Source organism: Poecile atricapillus, chromosome 1 (assembly GCF_030490865.1).
Source record: "Poecile atricapillus isolate bPoeAtr1 chromosome 1, bPoeAtr1.hap1, whole genome shotgun sequence".
Lineage (NCBI taxonomy): Eukaryota > Metazoa > Chordata > Aves > Passeriformes > Paridae > Poecile > Poecile atricapillus.
This window is the reverse complement of record NC_081249.1, coordinates 106,089,330-106,114,289: the sequence shown is the minus strand read 5'-3', so window position 1 is coordinate 106,114,289 and position 24,960 is coordinate 106,089,330. Positions and strand designations below refer to the sequence as shown.

Below are 24,960 nucleotides of genomic sequence, written 5' to 3'. Positions count from 1 at the left end.
GATCCAAAGGATTCCTTGCCTTGGTTATGTAATTGCTCTCAGAACTGCAGTTAAGATTTATAATACATAAACTCCATTCCATTCACTGTAAGTTTTTAACAAAGTCCAAGGTCCATTATTTGCAGGCGTGAAAATCTGTCAGTATTTTTTGAAGGGATTTTGAAATCTATTCCCTGTCTGAAGAGATTTTTTTTTTCCCCTGTCTGTGTTTTCACTTGGATCTCTAAACATGAAATTGTATCTTATACTGTAAAATTGGTGTTGTAAATAAATAAATAAATAAATAAAATCTTTCCGTGGAAGGAGAAGTTTTACATGCCTAATTTTACCTAGGCTGAGATGAAACTTAACTTTGCAGAGGGATTTTTTTCATTAATCCTTCCCACTCTGTAGTTTGGAGGTATTCTCCATTTTCTACAGCAAGGCTAATTCGATTGCTCCCACCACTTGGAAGATTAAAAATAAACAGAAATATAGGTTGTAAGGTACACTGTGAATCTCTGCTTATACAAACAAAAGTTAAAACTCTCTAGCAAAAACTTCAGCAACTGTACTTCTCTCCATTTATATAATAACTTTATTATTATATAATACAGGAATTTCACTAAGTCTCAATATTCTGAATTCTTAATTGTCATCTCACTCACCTCCAAAGTGTCTCACCAATGTGGGCAAGAAGTGCCAGGTGTCAGGAACACCAAGTCTTAACAATAGTTCTCTAAAATTCCTAGTATTTGGTTTATCAAGGAGACAGCCACAGTGCCAGACAGCCAGGCCTTATCGTTATTGTCCACCTCATTTTAGCAAGGGAAGGATTCTGAAGCACAGGTATCGATTCTCCACCATGAGCAGGAAGGGGAACAAGAGCCAGTGACATCTACATTACATTAGGTAGATATTCCATGAACACTCAAACATTTTTGTGGACTGATCTATCTTATTTTTGCCATATTTGCTGGCAGTGAGTGAAGCTTCCAAAAATCCTTACAAAGCAAAAGCTCTTCCATTACTGGAAAAGTAAAACAAAACCAGCAAGAACTACTTCTAAGAAGATGTTACTAAAACCACAGAAGTATTTTTGCTGATTTTGATGTATTTGGAAAGGAGCAAAGGAAGATCTTTAAGACAGTGTTTATTTTCCTTTTATATTTGTTTTACTTTGTTACTTTTTGAAACTGCTACTATGATTTTTATTTTTTTTTCCCTCTTGGTTATGTCTTTTTTCAATAAAAAAATCACACAATAAGCACTTTGAAAAGTCCTTACAAACCCTCTACAAAATTTCTTTCTTGAAGACATGAAAAAAGAAATCTTTAATCATTTGTACTGACAATTTATCTACTTGTCTTAAATGGTCAGATGCTATTAACAAACATTTTAACAAGGACATTCATAACTTTACTCTAAATGATCTAAGTAAATACCTCCAAGTGATTTTAATGTCTGTTAACAATAGTTGTATTTGCCATTTAAAGCAAAAATAAATGCAAGTAAAAGTAATAAGCAATATCTATTTATAGCTCTCCAAAAAAGCTGCACCAAGAATACAACATGCAATAGAATAATATTCTGATTTATTTATTTGGCTTATAACATCCAGTTAGGTTTTATTTATATCACATGCATATGCAACCAATTCATACTGATTTATAAAAAAAAGCTTATATATAGGAAAGTAAACTGTGATCTGAAAAGTCTTCTGACACAGCATAGAATATTAAAGAATCTATTTTTCTCGAGGTACTCAGTGTACAGGCTGAGAAATTTCTTCACTGAAAGGGTTGATGAACATTGGAATGGGCTGCTCAGGGAAGAGGTGGAATGACTGTTCCTAAAAGTGTTCAGGAAATGACTAGAGATGGCACTGAGTGCCATGGTTTAGTTGACAGGGTGGTAATCAGTAAAAGATTGGACTTACTGACCTTGCAGCTCTTTTCCAACCTCAATGATTCTATTCCCCTTAAATGTCTGGTAACTCCTGTATTCAGGAGAATTACAACTTATAACTAACTACAATAATATAATTATTTACAAGAGTTATAACTCCTCATGCAAATAGTGACAGAATTTATTCCACCCTCATTCCTATTTTGGGAATAACAAGCAGTCTAGTAAAACACCTGGACACAAATGCTAAAAGGCATGAAAGGAATTTGCTGTCAAATAATGCCCCTGCCTTTCTAATTTGCAAATTTATTTTAAATAGGTTTTAAAATAGATTTTTGGTTGCTCTAATAGTAAAAATTTTAGTCCTGAGGACAGATGCAGCTAAAGGTTACTATAAATTAACAGCCAGCCTCTATTTAAGATGAAATAAATGTAGCTTTCATGGTGTTACAGACTTCTTTCTTAAGCTGCTGACTATCCTGCTTACTGCTTTATCTGTTGTACATCATTGTCTTGGTTTTCCACTGATTTTCTAATGGAGCACAGGTGAAGCTTCTGGTATCTGTTAACCTCCTGATTACAACTTTATCTTTAGTTCTAAGTCACTCTCTGAGGCTTTGTATAATCATAAAAAAACCCAAGCCAAGCCAAACCAAACCAAACCCAGTAAACAAAACTTCCTTCTCAGCATTAACCTCCCACATCGCCAACCACAACAAAACTGAAGCTGTGGTCCCACTGATGCTGATGACAAAATTCCCAGCATCTTCCACTGTGTCAGGGTTTCATCTACATTGCACTACAAAAGGGAAAACTGTTCTTCAATAAGATAAGGATCAACTGTGAATTGAAAAAAAAACAAAAACAAAAACAAAAAAACCCAAAACAGACAAACTTTCACACAGAAATAGTTCATCCAGCTTACCTAGTAAATTAAGAGAATTCTCTCACAAGATATTTTGTATAGTACGTATTTAGTACTTACTGCATTATCACAGAATCACAGAATATCCTGAATTGAAAGGGACCCACAAGGATCATCAAGTCCATCATAGTTTATTTTCCTATATATAATACCAATTTATAAAAGAGCTTATATATAAGAAAGTAAACTATGCACAGGACAGCCCCAAGAATCCCATCATGTACTTGAGAGTGTTATCCGAAAGCTTCTTGAGCTCTGTCAGCCTGGTGCTGTGACCACTGCCCTGGGGAGCCTATTCCAGTATCCAAGCACCCTCTGGGGGAAGAACCTTTGCCCTGATATCCAACCTAAACCTGCCCTGACACAGCTTCAGGCCTTTCCCTTGGGTCCTGTCACTGGGCACAGAGATCAGTGTCTGTCCCTCCACTTCCCCTCATGAGGATGTTGAACACTCTAATGAGGTCTCCCCTCGGTCTCCTCTTCTCTTATACACAAATATAATGTATAGATTATATAAACAGAGATCAAGTCCTCAAATAATATCAATTATTTCAAGAGTAGTATCAGCACAATCATTTCCTCAAATGTTGTTACTAATCAGTTTATGGCTACCCAGTATCTCTTACCTTTTAATGTTATTTTTTTCCTTACAACTTCATAGAATATTAAAAAACATAGCCATTGATCCTTAATGTTCTTTCATGTCCCCATATTTCATAAATGAAGTTCAACCATTTGCAAGAAAAGGAAACTTAACAAATCATGTGCAAACATAATTAACTGTAATTCTCAATAGACTGAAAGAGACAATTCTCCATGACAGAGGGGAAACTTGTATGTTTCAAAACTAAATGGAAGACTTAAGACATGGTTTAATTTTCAGGAAGGTAATTTCTTTCCCAATTCACACAAAATTTGGCTTGCACATGTAAATTTTGGTAGTTTATTTTAATTTATTTTCATTTCCTCAAGGTACTAGTTAAGTGTGGCAGAAGATTATGCCACCACAGAACTTTATCTATGCAGAGAATTCTCCAAGTAACCCTGCCAAAGGACAAAGTTTCTTATAATAGTTTTTTATAATAGTATTGCCCTCAGGAACACTGCCTTCCCCCTCTCTAACCCTTGCTGTCCTTTAATTCTTCATATTCAAGTAACATGATTAGAGAACAGCAGCCAAAGGAGAATGAACAGAACAGAAAATGAGCTGGAAAATAAACTGAAGCAACTGACAAGAAAACAAGTTAGAACAAACTCTTCAACTATGAAATATAAGGAGGCAAGTGACATGAATAAACCACAGAAGATGGAGCAGATGAAGAGCACAGAGAATGAAAATCTGTAAACACAAGAGCACATTTTTCTCCCTGGCCCAGAATAAATCTAGAAGTTTCAACTTCACTGATTTCTGTGTAGTGAGCTAAGGCACTTCTCATTTTCTGGCCTATGCAGAGGAAAATGTTCTACAATTAGAAATGTAAAGCACTGAGAGTGAGGAGATTTCATACTTGAAACTTGACAAGTCACACATCTTTCATCATAGCAAAATTCTAGGAAATAGAAGGAGGGGAGAAAGAAAGTCTAAGAAATGGTTGTAGATTTTTCTCATATGAAAGGAAAAGCACTTACTTGCTTTTCCACTTCAGTATCATAGCTATAAACTTGTTTAAATAGATGTAGGCTACTTAATCTGAAAGTTTATCCTACAAAGGCATTGGGCTCTGGGGAACAGATGAGGTCTCTGGAGTGTGGTCCTTCCTTCAGCGTGTTGAGTTGCATTAATAAGGAAAAGAAACAGGAAAGACATTCAGCTAAAAGTCACCACTTACAAGAGGTTTCCTCTAATTTCAGACAGCTGCACAGCTACCACTTCTCTCTGACTCCTTCCCTAGCATGTTTAGACTCCCAGAGGCACATACCTAAGGACTGAGGGGAAGGACAAGGAAGGACAGGCATTGCTCAATGCTTCACTACAGAAGTGCCTGCTCCCCCCACAACCTCTGTCCCAAACCAGCAGTGCTGAATCTTCCTCTACCTTTTTTCTCCTTCATAATTCAGTGTGGCAGAACTATCAAGAAACAGGAAGGAAAATTGTTACTAGAAGATGTATTTAATGGTCTGTGATTCTTCCATTCTAATCCTCCTGGACCTCAAAAGCTGCTTTGTTTTAGGTGACAGATAAACAGATGCAGCAGCAGCAGAAACAGTTCAAATCACCCTTCTTCCCCAACTATAAACAACTGCTCACCTCTCCCAACATCAGCTGTGTTCTTGGAGACCAAATCTCACTATTCCTTCTGCCATGGAGTTCCTAAATGGTACTGGGTACATCCTTTATATCAACATATTAATAGCTAATGCAAATTCATTAACTAATATCCACATGCAGTGACAAAACCGTGTCTGTTTCCCCATGCAGGTCTCAGCAGGAAAAAGAACTCAGCAGGAAGAAAGACAACAGTGCTTTGTGGGTAGCACTAGAGAATGACTGAGGCAACATCTGCACTGACTTATGGAGGGAAAATTCTTGGTCTCAATATTTTCAGCTTTCATGGAAGTAACTGAAAGCTCAGCTGTACTTTGGATGGCATTTTAACTACTCCTAGAGTCTGTGTGGATCAGGAAGAAAAATTAAAAAAACCCACCACACACAAAAGAACCACACACTCCCACCCCCATTAGCAGCCTGTAAGATAGAGCCTATTCCTATTCCTGTAAATTAACTTACAACTCTTCTATCTTCATTTTTCCCAGGGGAAAAATTCAGCCCTGACCTAAACAGACACAAATTCCATTGAATTACACTGGGACTCAATCCAGTACTGCCAGGTCACCCAATAGCCTTGAAAATATGGGTGAAACCTATTTTGTCCCTATGGGAATTACAAATCGTTACAAGTTGCTGCACTGTTTTTCCAAGTACATCATCATTGAATTTCTCTATTATCTGCATGTCACTAAATTGAGTCGACACAACATTTTAAATTGGTAATGAGACCCTTGGCCACTCAGCACTTACTGCTGGTAAGGAATGATACAGGCGCCTGTTCTGTCCACAGGCAGTCAGCTGTTTCCACAGCCCAAATCACAGATCTCTGCAGCCACATGCTCAGTTTCCTCATTAACTCACACACCCTCTTCTTTCCAGAGAGATACAATTATTGCTTTAAGATTGCTCTTCAGGCTAAGTTTCATGAAGCACTTGAGGAAAGAATATATTGTCTGTACATTCATCCTGCAATAAATTTCAAGTGAAATCTGCCATAACTCTCATGATTTTGATAGTCTATTAATATAGACAATATTGCCAAATAATTTATAGCCGTTTCATTATCACATACAACCATTTCTAACTGACATGGTTTAAAAGTAGCCAATGATATTTGGGTAAGGTAACTTTTAGATAATTGTAGGAGGTGATGGTCAACTGATTCTTGCCACAGCACACAGTTATTTGAAAAAGCATGATAAAAAGTGAATAAAGGGTTTTACAAACTAGAACAAAAGTAGCACAATTATTAACAAACCTTTCTGATTTTAACACACATAATGCCAAATTGCTACTTGAATGCTTCAACAACAGTGAATATTCTGCTGTTTGAAATAGTTTGTAAACAACTTCAATATCTTGCATTAAAACTGGTAGGAGCACTATGAAGAATTTTTGCATGCTTTTCTAGCTCTAGCAAAAACCAGAAGGTATTAATCATCCAGGTTTAACAGCAGCTGACTGAAACCATTCATTGAGCTGTGCATTGCTACCACTGTGGCCCCATGAATAAGTCTCAAAGTCTCCCCCTCCTTTTTTTGTTCCTCTGAGTGGAATCTTAACAGCCCTTTTTTTTTTTTTTTTTTTTTTAACTTTGTAAATGGCTTCTAGAGATCAGCTGGAAAGAAACACCATTAGTAAAAACAAAAGTTTTCAAAGAAAAAGTGGGAACAAAGTGGACATATTAGAGGCAAGTTGTGATTCATGGTCTACACTGTGCTTTGCCCCTCTCTTTACCTCAATACACTTTTCAGTTTTACTGCTGGATAAGAGCAGGGCAAGACCATTGCACTTCTCCTAGCAACCAAAAATCACTTAGGGGAAAAAGAGGCATGTTGTCTGCTGAAAGGGGGAACAGAGATATTTGGGGTCATACAAAGACAGACATATGTTCTTTTGCATTTCATTCTAAACTGAGCAGTTGTCAAAAACAAGTCACTAAATAACAATAATAAGCAGTTCTGGTTTACACTGATTCATATTTAATTAAATATCTGTTTGTCTACTTGTCACATTTCATTTTCCTTTAATTCAGTGCTTTAATGGCTCCTACTACTGTTTAGAGTTTTGCTTTCAGGGACATAAATTCTATCCCTTGCAGTTTCTAAAGTTATTTTCTATACTTATGTCTATACACACATCTAATGATCTCTCTGCACAGTTGTTTTGGATATTTTTAATCTAGATCTACACACAGAGAAAACTGTTCTTAGGTATTTAAACACAACAGCACGAAGACATTTTTATCATAGGATCCTCCTATTCTAAATGCTGAGATTTTACCCCATAGGTAGGATTCACATATTACAGAACACAGTCTGATCTCATTTGGTAAAGACCACACTGCACAGTTTAAGATGATGAAACAAGTTCAAGTAGAAGGAAAAAAAACCAAACAAAACAACAGAAGTTTGTATTTCTGGCATGCATCTGAATAGCCAAGTCACATTGATTAGCTTAAAATCAAAGCTTTATAATTTAAAATCCAGTTTGGTGACAGAACAGATGCATAGATCAAGTTTAAAATGCAGCCTGCAGTATTTCTGACAACTAATCACCAACAGATCCTTTTCCTGCAGACTCTACTATCTACTGGATGTCTCTACAAAGAGATCAGGTTCTCTAGGGAAAGGCCACCCAGATGAAGAAAACACACTTTTTCCTACTAGCTTGGTCCAACAGCTTTGCTATGCCATTTGAAATTTTTTGTAATACTGAAAGAAATTATCTCTCTCTCTTCAGGATAAAACAAACTGTTAAAACTGACCATTTCATTTGCCAGGACAAAGTTACCTGGACTACAGGACATATGGACCTTGAAAACTGCATAGAATGACAGCCTGACAACCCATGATTGTAGGATTCCTCCAGCACTGAATACTTTTCACAACTCCTTTTTAACTCTTGACATTTTCATGGCAGTAAAGAACTACTGCTGGTACCCTGGCATGAATTGTCCCTCCATTCACTATGAATGAAGAACAAGTTGACTGATGTTAGTTACCTGACATTTTAGTTTCAAAAGGTTACATTTTTTCCACTCAGTTTCTCTTGTAATCAATGGCAAGTGATTAATATGAGTGAACCACAGCTCGCTGTGTTTTACAACTTGCTGCTGGCTGTTAATTCCTTACTTATTTGTCCAATCTGCATTTATGACAGGCACATCATAGAGATGCTCTTCTCTCCTTGGCACGCTGCACTGAAGCTATAGAGGCAATGCCTAAATACAAATGAAAAGACCATATGCTGCAACAGACAGGGTGGCACAACCATCTAGGTAGTCTCTAATGAGTGAGACCATACTTAGCTCCTGGCATCCCCACTCATCCTACCAGTTCATTTCTGTATATCAGACCAAATAAACTGTTCTCTGAACTAATCTGAGGAAAAGTGGTGAAAGCAAAAGCAAGATATAACAAAGTATAAAGTGGCACAGTGGTGGGTCCCTCCCTGTCGTCAGACTGAAGAATTCTGCTGGAACAGAAGTGGTACAATGAAGACTCACTGACAGGAGTAATTCTGCAACCAAATACCACATATCATTAAGGTTGCTCCAAACCAAGCTTGGAAGGGTGTCTTGTGCATTGAGCAACTGAAAATGATGAGGAATGAATCTGAAGATATTTTGTGTTCTCCAGTCATCATTTGGGGAGGTAGAACTGAAGGAGTATCCCCACAACCACAACAAATTAATAGCACTGCAAGTCTGCAATAGCACCTGCGTGCACACAGTCTCGATGGGTTACAAAACACACACTGGAATCACTAGATAAGAGTGACCTTCAGTTATCAGCAAGCCAGAGACACGATGGTTCCTGGTAGAAACAGCAAGGCAAACAAGCAACAAGGAATAATGTTTGGCAACCTATCTAGTACATAAGCAAGAAGTTCAGATGCATTAACTCAGGGATCTGCAGATAATAACTATTATTTAGTGAGTTTACAAAAAAAAATGTGTCAGATAAAAAAAAAATAAATTAAAAATGATTGGGAGAGAGTGGTAAAGAGCTTCAAGTTCAATGCACATGCACAAGACACTTCTGCCAGAACAATGTTTAGATGAATATCCTCACTTCCCATTTGTCCAGAATCCAGAGATGAATCCCAGTAAGCCTTGGCCATCAGAGCACAGCGGCTCAATATATGTTTCAGCAGATTATTACATTGGTTCTACTGGTTAGTCTGTCCATTGTTGTTCATGTGCTTATTGATGAAGGCTATTATTTTAATAAAATTAAGAGAACATCTTGGATCACTTCCATGGAAGCAATGCCAAGATAAGCTGCAGAGATGGAATTAAAATGCCATTTTTTACTTCATGAGCTTTCGGCTTGAAAAAAACATTAAGAATGCATAACTTTACATACACAACATAGAACAAGAATTGTAACAAAAAGCTTTTTTGTTACAAAGGGAAGCTCTGCTCTAATAAAGAGAGCACTGTAGGACTGAAAAAGGAGTAAGCAGAACTGAAACATCAATATGCACTTGTACCCTCTCGTATTTTTGTAGTTGTTGCATGTAACAAGAAGCCAACTTCATCTTGTGGCAAGATTACAATGACAGTAAGCCAAGATAACATTGCCTGCTTTCTCGGTGTTCTGTGAATTCAACAGCAAAACTCATACAGATTTCAGCGGTGCAGATCAGAACCTAAATTAATGGGCCTTATTTAATTATCCACTATAACAACAAAAGTCATTAACCAAGGGAGATTAGCAGTTATTTTGTTAGGGAAAAGGTTTGAGGTGAGGAAAACACTAAACTCAGTCTTATTTCTGAACTTGTAACTTCAACTATTCAATTGGTGTCCACAATTTATAATAGAAGTCATGTGCAAGAGTAAAGATGGTGAGGCCAAAATATACATCTGCAAATCTTTATTTCCATCCATATACTTTGCATTCAAATTAACATTCATAATTAACAGTCCACAAGACTATCCTGCATAAAAGGTATCCTCAACATTCTCCCTGAAGTAGGGATTTAAGAATAGATCCTGTACCTGTCCACGTACCAGAACAAATACATTTGAACATACAAGGCATGTGTACTGTGAAATGTAACTGCAAGAAACCTCTTGTAACAGTAAAAGGGAATAAAAGGGTACTGTAAAAATTCAGCAGTTACACATAAGAAATGTCTGTTCAGTCAGAACCAAAAAGGCAACACATTTTATTTATTTATTTGGCAAGAGCAAATACTTGCGTTTTTCCTCCTTCTACTTGTGAAATAACGAGATTTCTATAAAAATGTAGAAAAGCACACCAGTAATGGAGCCTCTTGGCAAGAAACAGCATCAATATGATCACTAAGTATCCTCCCCAAGGTTGGTGTGAGAGGTGTGAGCCAGATGGCAGCCACAGGAAGAGCAAGCTCTGCCATGCCAGCTGAGATAACAGATAAAACCTGACAGCAGCGTCCTCTTAGGTGGCTGAAACAGAATGCACAGAACCTGTTAGCAATCTATTTAGCCCAGATCAATATCTGAATAGCAATTCAAGGGTAACAAATGGCTAAAAAGCCATTGCATACTCTTCAGTAATTTCCACTAAATGGTTCAGCAGCGGACAGAGCATGTCTCGAATTCAGGGCTACGAGCCCATGTAGCATTGCTATGGAAAAGTGACCCCTGCAAATGGAGTTGACTGGACAGATCAGCCAAAGCCTCCTTTTCCTCTCATCACGCTTTTTGGCACATCTCCTTGATACTTTTTATGAATCCTTTAAAATGTATTTTAATTCTTTCGTCTACTTTTAAGGTTGCATATCTTTAGCCTGCATTACTAAAACTCAATTTTCCTGAGCAACATCAATCTCATCATTCCAGACAGTTCCTGATGGAAGGATTATTGTAGTCAGTGCAACTCACATAGAGGCTTAAAACCCCCTAATTTCAACTTTTCAGAAAGATTTGCAGAGTATCAGACCTTTTGCAGAGCTCCAAATTAGTAAAGACACAAACCTGTATTATCATATAACTTTTCAAGCAAATCCATCTCTGGAAGTACAGTGGTAGGGTTACCTCATTGCTTATCTTCTGCACATAAAAACATATTTTTGCAATGGTGACTTACAAGACAGGAAGAAAGCAAGATCTTAAGACTAATTCAACACAACCTGTTATCATAGGCATAAATTCATCCTTACTCAGCAAAGTTTTAAAGCCTATGATTAACTTGGAACATGTGTTTAAATTCTTATCAACTTCAGCAAGACTGGCAAAGAGATGGAAGCACTTAAATGCTCTGCAGAATTGGGTCCTATGGAAGAACAAGGTAAAAGAAACAAAACTGCAAACTCTCCAGAATTTTACTCTTAAGGCATTAAAATGCACACATTCCACAGAAGCAAAGGTTATCCATCAACAGCAAAACTCACATGACAGATCAAGACCCTGTCAGCTCAAATATTCACTGGAAGAATATACTCCAGCTTTATATGTAAGCCATGTTCTCCAACAGGCTACAGGGACCTACACAAGGCCACAGATGTGGAGCTTATTGGCAAGAAGAAATAAAATGAATAAAAAAATTAAAACAAATACAGAATGTTTCAGCCACACCATTTCAGACGCACCATGTTCATTAAGAAAATGAGTGCTTTTGAAATATATTAATATGGTGATAAATTGCTGGGTTTACAGAATTATTCTCATATATCTTTAACACCTTCTCCCATTCAAGAATATCATACTTGCAGTTTTCAAGGGGCTGAAAACCAGCTCTACATAAAAGATTGTCATTTTCATTGAAAGTACTTATGAGTCCTACCAGGCCAGGGTCTGGCCCACCAATACTGGTGTTCACATCAGTTGTTACCTCTTCTGTTAATATTTGTTCTTTTAAACCTTATTAATTATTGGAAGAAGGATAACAAAACACAGAACAATGAAAGAACAATCAGATGAACACTATTAAAAATCCACATGTAATCAGCTCTTTTAACTCCAGTAACTAGTGTCTTACTTTATGGTGCAGACTCTGTCCAGTGGGGTGTTTTGTTGTTTGTTTGGGGGAGTTCTGTGTGTGTTTTAGTATTTGGAATTTTTTTGTGTTTGATTTTTTCTTTGTTTGCTTTGTATCAAGAACAATAACCAAGACTGATAGCTAAAGAAAAAGCGAATTGAAGTTATTCTCTCCCCAGAGTGTAAGAACATGGGCAGTTTTACAGGAAAATCAAAAGCACAATTATAAAACCCCTAAAATCTACATATGTATGTGTAGCGTATGTTTTCTGCCACTTTTATTGAGCTGTGTAATTTTCAGGTGTTGCAAAACCATGGATAGCAAAAATAACTTTAGAAAAAAAAGATTATTATTTTGATCTATTCTGCTTTTCAGTCACTAAATAAAAGCAAACTTCGAGGGAAAAGGATGGTTAACATACCTCAAATGCTACAGTGTCTATGTCTGGACCTCTTGCCAAGAGAAAAAACAAAAACACCCAGCCAAGCCTAACGACAAAACCCCCTCAAAGCCAGAAACACACTAAGAGGTAACTTTCAAACATAGGAAACAAACCAGGGATGTATTAAGTAAGAAGTCTGTTGGGTTTTGCCTTTTATTCTTAAACTAAAGCATCACAAACGGTGCTGATGTTGATGGAGATCTTTTCAAAGCAACTAGTGGTATATGTCAGCCTAAAATGTGATCGTAATTACTATGCTTCTAAAGAGACAAAAGCAGTGTGTGCCAAGCTTGCCTGCCAGTATTTCTTCAAAGCTACTTGTTAGTCATTTCGACAATAACAGCTTATATCTACTTGGTCATGATGTGCTATCCACAAAGCTATTTATTTATTTATTTCAGAGAGTTGTTAATGCAGGCAAACTTGACAGTCTCTGTAATACCTTCCCACAAAAGGGGAGTATCACATATATTCCGGGAGACTCTTGGCCATTTTTTCTAATGGTCCGGCTCTAAATTAGCTGTGTGCTTCACCTGCACCACCCCACCCTCATAAGGCTAAACCAGAATAAACGTTCTACATGTGTTCCCCATGACAAAACTCGAATAAATTATGTCCTGCTCCTGTCGTTCCAGCAAGCTGGTTAATTGCATTTGTTTCATATATCTCCAAACAGACTGGTACTTTAATTACATTCTGTAACACCAAGCTCCTCTGATTCACTCTGTCACTTCCACTGAGCACTTTAATTGTATTCCTTCTAGCTACATACAATTTTAAACACTTAATAATAATTACATATCTATAGCCTGATGTTTGCAGTTTGTATACAAAGACATCCCCAATATCAGTGGTCTTAAAGTTAAGGATCTTTTGTTACAGCAAGAAAAATTGGGCAAAACCTAAAACAAAATCCCTTCAAAACTATGATTACACTGACAGACATAAATGTTCTATTAAATCCTTTTACTGTTAAAACTTCTCATGTTTAGTTGAGCATGTGCATATATTAGGTAAAAATTTTCTTATCGACTGACCAAACCTAAGATTAAACTGCAGAGCATATATATGCAAGGTAAAACTGCACTTGAATCTGTCTCTCTTCTATTTTGCCTCCTTTCTTGCTAGGGGGTGGTGGAGAAACACCCAAAGCAGCCTGCGCCTGCGAACAATAAACCCCGAGCCTTTGCCTCGGGACTGATACAGCAAATGCTGTGAGCAGCTTCTTGGAACAAAGTTTGCTCTGTCACACGGACAAAAACATCCAGGGTCCCAGCCACTGCATCCACCTCAAGCCTAAAGGACTGTTCTGCGCTGCAAGCACCCGAAGCTAGCCGGGCTGCCGAGCCTTAGGGGCCAGCACAGCCTCGGTAGAGCTGGATGCTCGCTCCTGGTCGTGTGCTTGAGCTGCTCTAGTGCATCCACTAGTGCAGCAGCACAGCGCCCACCCCTACTCTGGAAGGCACTTTACCCTTGCGCTGAAGTTCTCACCCTGCTAAACCGTACTTCCCCAAGATGATAATTTACAGCTCCCCATCCAGTACTTAAACTCGAAACCACAAGAAACGTTGCAGAGCACACCCAAAAGGGGGGCGGAGGGGGGCGCGGTGTTCATAAGGAAACCCACCCTTTCCCCAGACGTGGCTAAGCCTCATGCAAACCCTCCCTCCGGGAAGCTCGGAATGAGGCTGGCGCTGATGGGGAGACGCTGTCGCCCCACCTGCCCGGCTCGGCGAGGATGGGCGGAGGCGGAGCGGGGTGGTCGGGGCCGCGCTGCCGCCGCCCCGCGCTCCCAGCCCGCCTCCATCCCTCCCTCCCTCTCCTCCCTCCCTCTCCTCCTGCCGCTCGCCAGCACCGAACGAGGCGTTGGGGAACTGGAAATCCGCCGGTCCGCCTCACCTGGAGCCCAGGCAGGGCTAACCTATTTATTTCATCAGCTGGCTCTACCCGTGGAAAGTTTAACAATAGAAGGCGGCAAAGTAATACCAGCTACAACAGCGCTCTGCTTTTCCTTTCCTTTTTCCGCTCCCCACCCCCAAATAAAAGATTTATCACGGTAGTTTTTCACTCTTTGCTCGCCACCTCAAGCTGACACTATTCCATTCATAAGCTGCTTTTCCATTAAGTTAGGAGACGGGAAGGGCTGCTTATTGGAAACATATATTCTCCCTCTTCCGATCCCTCCCTCCCGAAATACCATTTTTATACCAAGAACAAACTTAGGGCTCTATAACGTTAAAGCTTATAATGCCATCCATGTGCTGTCCCAAATCAAATTCAGATGAAGGGGATTTCTGCACAGAAATGACATCTCTAAAATAAGCGAACTTACCGTAGACTTGAAAAAATGCAAATCCGAAGAGCAGGAGTGGCTTCAGCAGACCCATTTTGACATATTAAAAACAATCCCGATCGCTTGCGAGACCAATTCCACAGAGAATAAAAAAAAAAAAAAAAAAAAAAGAAAAAAAAAAAAAAAGAGGAAAAAGGAAAAAAATATCCAAAGCCAGTAAGAGGTAGGTCCGAAAGTTTTCAGTTTCCTAGCAGCTACTTAAAGTGGAAAGGGAAATCTTCAATGCAAAAGCTGGAGACGCAAAGGTCTTGAATGTGACACTTTTAGATCCATTCAGATTAGAGAAGCAGCGAGTGAGCTCCAAGGCTTCTGCTTTGCACACACGCTCCTTCCTAAATTCCCACCAATCCAGCCCAAGCAGGGGAATTATTCAAGTGTGTCTACTAAGACTCTCTTTAGGATCCATGGCAATCCAAAAGCAAGCTCTTTCTTCGGAAGACAAGGAGAGACTGAGAAAGGACCTGATTCCTAGAAAGTGCTCCACAAACTTCCCGGCACTTTGCAGAAAAACCATTGGTTTGGTTCGGCTATTTTGCCTTCCTCTCGCTCTCGCCCTCCCCCTACCCCTTTCTCTCTCCCTTTCTCTCCCCAAATCAGTTCAAGCTGCAGAGTTTCTCACTTAACTTCCATAATAGGAACGCCCAGGCAATGTGCTACACGGGAGGGGAACGGCTTGCTTTCTCAGCATCCCCTCCAAAGAAAGAAAAAAAAAAAAAAAAAAAAAAAAGAAAGAAAAGAAAAAAAATTAAAAAAAAAAAAAAAAAAAAGCAATCCGTGTCCCCTACACCTCCCTCCTCACTGGCAGCGGAGCGGGAACTGTTGGAGGGCAGGACCCCGGCGCGGTGCCGAGGCTGCTGCCGAGCGGCGGCGGGGGCTGCGTGGAGTTCGGGGCTCTCCCGCCGCCGCGGCTCTCCCGGGCGGCCCCGGAGTCCGCCGCTCCTCTCCTCGCTCCGCTCCTCTCTCCCCTCCTCTCCCGCCGCCTCCGCCTCCCGCCGCCGCGGACACACCGGCTGGCAGCGAGAGGGAGGAGAATGAGCGCGGCTCCCGAGGCTGCCTGGGGAAGGGAGGCTGCGGGGTGTGGACTAAACCACTGCGCTCCACACCCACGCGTCCCTCTCTCTCCTCCCGGGGTAGGGAGATGGGGACGGCGATGCCAGCAGGCAGCCGCAGGGCTGGGAATCGGGATCGCTGCCTCCCCTCTACAGTTGGGTGTAGGTAGGATTTACATGATTGCTCCTCACCGCTTATTCTTTAATGGGCAGCTAATTTTTCGGTAAGTGATTTCATGGAACTGTTCTCTAATTATTCATTTTCCCTCTCGCGCGCGCACGCAGGCGCTCGGGAGTGAGACCCTCGAAAGGATATTCCCCAGGGATTTTTCTGCCGTCCCGCTCTGTGGAAAAGGAAGAGAATGTGGCAAATAAAATAAAGCACAAAACAAAAGATCGCACGTGTCCCGCAGAGCCGGCGGGCTCCGCCGAAACCCAGGAGCCTCAAGCCTCCCTTGGGCCCCTTGGATGCCGCGCAGCTCCCGCCAGCGGGAAAGTTTCGAGGTCCCCGGAGGCGGCAGTGGCGGAGACGGGAGAATGAGCTGCCTCGCCCCCCAGGACCCGGGAGAACAGCCCCTCTCCCACAGACGCTCGGAACAAACCCCGAAGCACCACAGCAGAAAGAGGGAGGGACACGAGGGAAGGAGCCAGGCGGAGGAAAGCGGGATGTAAGCGGCTCCCGGTGCCGGAGCGGGGCAGGCCCCGAGAGGGAGCACAGATATCCCGTGAGGAGGCTGAGACAGCCCGTGAGAGAGACAAAGATACCCAGAGAGGGGGGAGCCCTGACACCCCGCGACGGGAGCTGAGGCTGGGGACACACTCCCCGAGCTGGGGACACACTCCCCGAGCTGGGGACACACTCCCTGTGAGGGGTCACAGCCAGCCCGTGGCGGGGACACAGACGCCCCTAAGGGGTCACACACCCCCCCCGGGGGTCACAGACACCCACTGGGGGGTACGCACAGCCCAGAGGGGGCACAGAGGCCCCGCTGAGGAGGCGCAGACACCCCGGGGGGGCACAAACATCTAACGATGGATCACAGACACGCCGAGGGGGGCTCAGACACCCCGTTAAAGGGGCATAGACACCCAACGCAGGGTCACAGACACCCCGCTCAAGGGACACAGGCGCCCCGTTAAGGAGGAACAGACACCCTGTTAAGGGGTCGCGCACACGCCACGGGTCACGGACGCCCCGTTCAGTGGTCACACAAACCCCATTAAGGGGACACACAAACCCCGTTAGGGGGTCACACGCACGCCTGGGGGTCACACACACGCCGCGATGGGTGCACAGCTGCCCCGTTCAGGGCTGACGCCGCCCCGCTCGGCGCTCACACACAGCCAGGCCGAACCCGCTGTCCCGCCCGTGGCGGGCCGCCGGCAGCGCCTCACGGTGAAGCCCGAGCGCCCCCTACTGGCGGGCGGCGGGCAGCGGCCGGCCCCGCGCCCCGCGCTGCCTCGCGTCGCCGCGGCTTTGGGGTCCCAAAGGTTTCATCTCGCCTTGCTTTCTTCCTTTTTTTTTTTTTTTTTTCTTTTTCTTTTTCTTTTTTTTTTATTTATTTTATTTTGCATATACTGGAGATTTATTCATTTAATAATTTCTTCAGGATCCGAACCGTATCTCTGCATAATGTGCACTGCCCACACATACTCCCATAAATGGTCTGTGAGTTAATTCTTCCTTAATTCCTGTGTGCAGTCAGTGACAGCTATTTTACCGTTGCCAAATGTTACAGTGTCAGGGGTTTTTAAGTGTCTGAGATGATTACAGCTATTTCATACAAAGCCAGATAACAGCTCCAAAACCTCTTGATGCAAATCAGGAAGGGTGTCCCCTTATGCTCACAATATGCCCTGCAGATAAATACCATAGAATCACAGAATGGTTTGGGTTGGAAGGAACTTTATAGGTCATATAGTTCTGAACCCCCTGTCATGGGCAGGGACACCTTCCAATAGAGCAGGTTGCTCAGAGCTCATCCAAGCTGGCCTTGAACACTTCCAGGGATGGGGCAGCCACAGCTCCCCTGGACAGCCTGTGCCAGGGCCTCAGCACCCTCACAATAAAGATTTTTTTCCTAATGTATAAACACTCTCTGTCAGTTTGAAGCCCTTTCCCTTGTCCTGTCACTCCATCTTCCATCTTTCTTGTGGGCTCCCTTCAGGTACTGGGAGGCCCCCATTAGGCCACCCCAGAGCCTTCTCTTTTTCAGGCAGAACAATCCCAGTTGCCTCAGCCTTTTCTCTAATCTGCCTGCTCCATCCCTCTGATCAATTTGGTGCCTCCTCTGAACTGGCTCCAACAGGTCCCTGTCCCTCCTGCTGGGACCCCAGAGATGGATGCAGCCCTGCAGAGGAGGGGGCAGAATCCACTCCCTCTCATGTTGGTTATATATTACTGCACCTGAAGATTACCTCATGAAGAAAGCTGTAAATAAGACTAATTAGGCTAAAGTGATCTTGTTCTTTGTCATTGTGCTTGTGAATTGGCAAAACAAAAGGACTGTAAATACCTGATGCCGGTCTGTATAATGTACATAAAATATTAAAGAATATTTCCCTTTGTAGTGGACATTTCAAATACAATGGTGTTAGTGAAAATGCTGACTTGTTTAAACCAAAGTTTTAAATTGTAAATAGCTTAGCAGTGTACAGTTCTTTTCCTGCTTCTCAAATAAATTTAAGATTAATTTAATAATAGCTGATGTAGACCAGAACATCTATATTTGTAGATATGTGCAGTCTTCAAAACCCTTAAGTACAGAGGTACCCGTAGAAGAGTGTAATGACTTGTAGAAAAATTCCCAGTGAAATCAGTGGATTATGCATTATGGGTGCTATTTTGTCCATTCCTTTCAGAGAACACCACTTTTCAACTGTTAAACACCTTGCATAACTTTAAAAAATTTCATCCAGATTTAGCCAAGCCTTTTCATGCACAGATTTTGCTCATGTGTGTATCACTGATTTTTGGTGTTTTTTTTTTTTTCTTCTTTGAGAAGATTTAGCAGTTCCCCAGAATAATATAAAAGGTCATCCAAAGACGTGTAGGATCAGGACAGCAGAAGTGCAAATGTGTTATGGTTTACAAGCACAGGACAAGTCACAGATCAGAATCAGTGGCCTGTGAGCAAGGTTTGCTAGGAACTGTGTGAGCTTCCATTTGAAGATGTGGTCCAGATACTGGAATAAAAAAAACATATGCTTGTCTCTCTGGTCTTTCAATAACCTCCAGTGAACACAGCCAACAGGACAGATGTTCTCTGCTTGAATAGCAAAGTCTGTACAGAGGAACTGAATGTGCCAACTATTTGTTTGGCCATGAGCAATATGCCACCTGATTAAATACTTGTGTGAGCAGGATGAGGAAAGGATGAGTCAGGAGCGGTGCGCATAAAGCTTCAGTTCAAAGGGTGTTGTTGAGGGGGAACTTTTTAGGACAGGGAAATGGCTCAGTGAGACTGCGCTAATTTGTACTCAGGTCAGTCATCAAATGAGGCAAGACTAATTTGGTAAAGAAGCAGTGAGATCAGATGTGTCAGTGCTACAAGTAAAGGTTTCATTGCTTTCCCAGTCTGATATTTCATATCATTGATTCCTGGACCTAAATGTCTGCATTAAAATATATATTGAGTGTATGAAAGATTGGATCCAGTGTTCAAAGAACCAGTGTTCAGTGCATAGCCCTCTCTTTTCTACCATTTTCAGCATTTTTCATCTAAATCAACATTACCATTTCTGGTATTACATGTATATACAAAATAGTCTATTTTCTGGTTGCCATAAAATTCTCTTGTTATCCTCTCAAAGAGGAAAGTTTTAAGTTGAGATGGGTCATATAGAACTTCTTGTGGATACCAGGGTTATTCATCCAAGCAGTTACTGAAAGTGAATAGAGATCTTTAATATAAAAAAGTGTACATGTGATATATTTTTTTTTATATTAAATTGATGTACATTGATGAGTATGTAATTTAAATGTAGGAAACTAGGTTAAGTTAGGAGGCTGGTCCTTCTAGACTCTGGAGTGGAGCAAAAGGCAGATCCAGAGGCTAATTCAGAGCATGGTAGCATCAGAAACACAAAAAGAGAAAGGAAGAAAAATGACACAGTGAGCACAGACCTTCCCAGAGGACAGACTTTTGTCTTCCTCTGTGCTTTTCTGTTCCAGGTCACTGGCTTCTGATGCAATCTGACTATTGAATACATGATGAAAGAACAGAATTTATAGATTTAAATCCTTATAAATGCTGAAGCATGATTATTATTCCTGCTACAATCAATAGAGTCTTCCAGAGGAAGATTGGTCATGAGAGGTAAATCAGGTACTGGGTCCAGGAAAAGGAGACATGTTGGAGGAAACAGTGTAAGTACTGTGGCTAGATCTATCTCACAAAGCCCCCTGAAGAGTAGTTTTACTGCTGTCCCTGGATACCATAACTCTGATAACTCTGATTAATCTGCTTTTCTAAAACCACAGTTGTGGATTCAAAAAAAAACAATAAAATAAAATTAAAAAAAAAATCCCCAAAAAATAGGTGCCAGAAGCATTTGCTTCTTTGTCTGTCTCACAGGTGTCTCTTGCAGCACAGAGTGTCACCTTCTGCTACAACATTAAAAATTTCTGACTTGTGGCATCTGACTTCAGTTTTTCTTTGGAAATACCAGTCAAACACTAAGAATCCTATTTTGACATATCCTTACTTTGCTAGTATGTCTGCATTATTTTTAGGTACTAGTACAGCTACAGTGCTTACCACAATTATAAGAATGATCTACATCATTGGTAAGATAAATATTTGGCAAATTAAATTATTGCAAGTTTTTTATATACATAGTATGCTCAATTTAGGGTTTACATCCACAGTTGATTCAATGTACAAAAACTGGTTAAAGATGGTACAGTTTCTTGATAATCATTGAAACAGCCTAAAATAAGTGCTATTTGGTTATTTTAGAGTGAGATTCAGAGCAATTAATAACCACAAATATTTAGCTGCAGTGTGGGAAGGCTCTGGTCGGGTGTCAGGAAAATGGATTTACAAACAGGTGCTCAAGGGGACTGTGGAATCACTGTCCCTGGAGATACTCAGAACTTAATTGGACAATGCCCTAGACATTGAAGGTGAACCTGCTTTGAGTTGGACTAGAAGATCTCCAGGGGCCTCTTCTGACCCACATTTGTCCATGGTTCCATGATTCTGTGACTGGCAATGCTGACAAATCATGCAAGTATACTTTGTTTGACACCAAACACCAAGATTGCTTAGAAGAGAATTATGTACTCAAGTCTATTGCAAATTACATAAAACTGCACATACAAGCTATAAATAAAAGACTTGCTTGAGTTTCCTCAAATTTTAGCCTGTTGCAATAGTAGGACCCTTTGCTGAGAGGCTCCTGTGCAGACTGAACAGAGAGCATTACAGAAATAGAAGTGTATTCCTTGCTCTCTTGTGATTGGAAACACTTTCCTTTGTAAGAGCAGTGTTCAGAATTAACAGCCTTTCTGCCAAGTGCAGTAAGTTGCACATCAGGCTTATGGCTGTCTCCACACTAGACTGCAGAGTGAATTCATTATTTGCAACAGGTCACACTGCATCCCTTCCAGTCCTTCCCCTGACTACATCTAGCTGGCCTTCCCCACGTCGGGGATTTCCTCTTTGCCACTAATGTTGTCATATTCGCATGTCTTATAACATCTCCTGTTTATAAGAGCTGTAATTGTGCTTGTCTGCTACATCAGGAACTTCTATTCCCTCTCTTATATCCAGAATTCTGTGTATGTATGAATTTCTTCATCTAATGAAGTAAAAGTCAATTACTTAATAAGATGAAGGCACCAATTATGGAATAAAGAGCTAGTCTATGTAAATAAGGACATCAAAGACATATTCTATCAACTAGAAATAAAATAAGACTCGAAGAGTACTTTAGTTTATTCTTTTGATAGTGTGTCCTCTATCTGGACATTAATTTTAATTAAAAAATAACAAAACTTCACTCTGCCCTAATTGACACAAAAAACACCAAAACCATTCCTTAAGTGACAAGGTAAACTTAATTTCCAAAGACGGTTTAGCTTTTCAGGGGGCATAAGGTGGTCATTGTGTTATTCCAAAAAAGAATGGGTGTTTAAAATTAATAACTGGAAGGTGATAAAATCTTACCCTGCCTACCAGGGGGATGCAAAAGTGAACTTCTCTAGAAAAATGTATTTTTTCATAGTGCAATCAGATGGATTCACATGAAATTAAGCGTAGCTACTGCACCCTGACTTCTAAGGATCAGAAAATCAGGCTATACTTCAACACATTTATAACTGTACACAATGATACACAAATAAATCTTAAGCTGAGCTTCATATTCTTACATAAATTATATTAGAAATAGCATGTTATGCTCTCTTATTAAGTGACATATGTCACACTTTCCATAACAAGTGCTTATTGACAGCCAACTACATTAGCCAACAATATTTACACTTTAATTACAGCTTTTAAAATGGAAATATGTAACTATAATATGTACATAAGTTAACAGTTGGGCTTGATATCTTAGAGGTCTTTTCCAACCTTAAAAATTCTGTGATTTTATTATGATATGATATGTTAATAGGGCCAAAATTCATAAAAGTAGATCCCTGTGTAAATGTCCATTATGTAGATATCCATTTGCAGATGGGCAAATATTCTTATAATAGGCAGTGTTTAATTTAATAATGTAAGAAACAAGATTTATTATGTCATTAACAAGTCAGCTTGGAAATTCTAATAGACACATTCAGTATTGTTGTTCAATCTTAAATGGCTTTTGAATTTAGCTGGATTTCATGGTGACTGTTCTGTAGGAGACAAACTGAGCATGTTCTCTTTGTTACCTCTGTCTCCAAAGTGTCATCAGCACAGATAGGTTACGCTTAGCATAATTTCTGCTTTATTACAGTCCTCACCTGTAATCATATCTTAGTCAAAGCAAGGACCAGTCGTGGTACCAGAGAGCTTCTGATTTATGAAGATGTCAGCTCCCAAGAATCTGGCCCCTCGTTGTGGTGGCACCCCTAACAGCATTAGAGGGTCGTGCTTGTGTCTACCAGTGGATTTGTAATGTTCCCAGCAGGCTATGATTCTTTCTTTGCAATATGGTGCTGTCAACACTGTTCTCATCAGTTATACATATCAGTGGATTATTAACAATATTTGTCAGACTTCTATATTAGTTTTGTCCCACAACAGCCTTGCCTCACTTCAGCAATAGAATTACATTTTACATTGTCTCAAGAAATGCTTTTAAATTAGAGTTGATGTTTCAGTTGTATGATTTTTCACTGCTGATGTAATTTAGTTTTCTATCTAAATTTTTATATGAGTATATGACTTATTTTTTAGAAGTGTGATCCTATTAAAGACAGCTGAAACATAGAGAGTCCCCACAGTAGAATTTGGGCTAATACCTCTCCCATGCATGGCAGACTAGAAGAGTGGTCAAGACTCATATAAATTTCAAAAGTAAATGGAAAAGAAACATAAAACAAGAAATAACTTGAAGCCTCAGAGAAAGACTTCTCCTTAAAATGTATGCATCTAATCAAAATGTCAAATACAAACAAATGCAAGCACTAAGTATCTTATAGAATGACAAGAGCAGCTATCATACTTTGCATATTTTGCAGCTAAAGCTGTTACAGGATTTGATTGCTTAAATTGTATATGAAATCACCAAACTTTGACCAGGAAAAATAGGTGGGAATGTTTTCCTCTGTGCTGCATATCCCATTATACTGGGAGCAGCTGTGCCAGTACACAGCCCCTTTAAAACCAATAAAACTGAACATGCAAAGGGGCCAGCTCAGAACACAGAAGCAGAAGCCAATGATTCATTTGAACGTCTGTTTCTGAACTGAAACACAAAATAGCAATTACCTCAAAGCTGCTTGCTGCCACAGCTAGGAAGACTCTCTCACATTTAAAACACACTACCCACACAATGAAGAAATAGGGTTTTTGTTTCTTTTTTTCTATTCACTGTACAGCTTGCAGTACTGGGCTGATGGTGGAATTTAGTGCATTTCAATTTCAGGAACCAGTTCAAACCTTGCCCAAGATGATGGTCACCAAAAGTTATTACTTGATTCTCACTTAAATTATTTTACAGTCAGCTCCTTGTAGACAAGAGAAACACATTGTAAGCTTATCTTACCCAGACAATCAGCAATAGCTCAGCCTTCTAGGACAACCTAAAGGAGAATAGGGCATTTCACACTGCCATGGACCAGAAGGTTCTTATCTCCAGAATGAAGAAAGAATTGGGTTTCAACAGCATCTACCACAATGAGATCCTGTTACCAGGACTGTGTATCTATGGACTTCTGTAATATAAATAGTAATTAAATCCCACTGTCCCATACCTGCTGAAAGATTTTCTAAAAGAAAAGCGTATTCCACAATTCTGGCAAAAAGTTATGTAAAAAATTTACTTTTAATCATTTCTCAAGGAAAAAAAAACAAAACAACAAAAAAACCCCAATATACTCTTTAATCTGTAAGTGACATATCTATTGAAATGTCAGATTTCAAGTATATGACCAATAAGGGAAGCCATAATTTTTATTTTTTTTTTTAAAAAGGGTTAATACCACTAGACATGAAATTCAGAATTTTGTAATAATGCTTATAGATATGTAGGTGGCATTAAATAATGAAGAAATGTGAAAAAATTATTATTTTGCTATTTAAAAAGAAGCAGCAGTCCAACCTGAAGAATAGAAGGAAGGAGATATTCTCATCTAAATTTGCCCAGAATTTACTTCAAAAACTTCCACAAGTGCTTACAGGCCTTGAATACTCATATAACCAAAGCCACTGTACGTTTTTCCAGTATCGTTTGGAAGTAACACAGCTGATCTCAAATAATTTAAGTAATGCTGCAGACCACCTAGGAAATTTTTCCTCTGGGAATTGTTGAGAACCTTTCAAGTGACCTCTATTTCAAAGAAAATTGGCTTAAAATCTGTTTGACCACCTTCTTCAGTGCTTCTGCAGGCATAAGTTAGAGCTGCTTA

At 40.2% G+C, this 24,960-nt stretch overlaps 1 protein-coding gene across 1 annotated transcript in view; it reads right to left on the bottom strand.

Moving 5' to 3' along the window:
- Positions 1 to 15,477, bottom strand: part of ROBO2 (roundabout guidance receptor 2) — a 438,169-nt gene extending 422,692 nt beyond the window's left edge. Inside the window, exon 1 of the mRNA XM_058829219.1 lies at positions 14,827 to 15,477. Coding sequence (XP_058685202.1) covers positions 14,827 to 14,881 — 55 coding nt within the window. The 5' untranslated portion in view covers positions 14,882 to 15,477. The remainder of the gene's footprint in view (positions 1 to 14,826) is intronic.
- Positions 15,478 to 24,960: the final 9,483 nt, after the last annotated feature.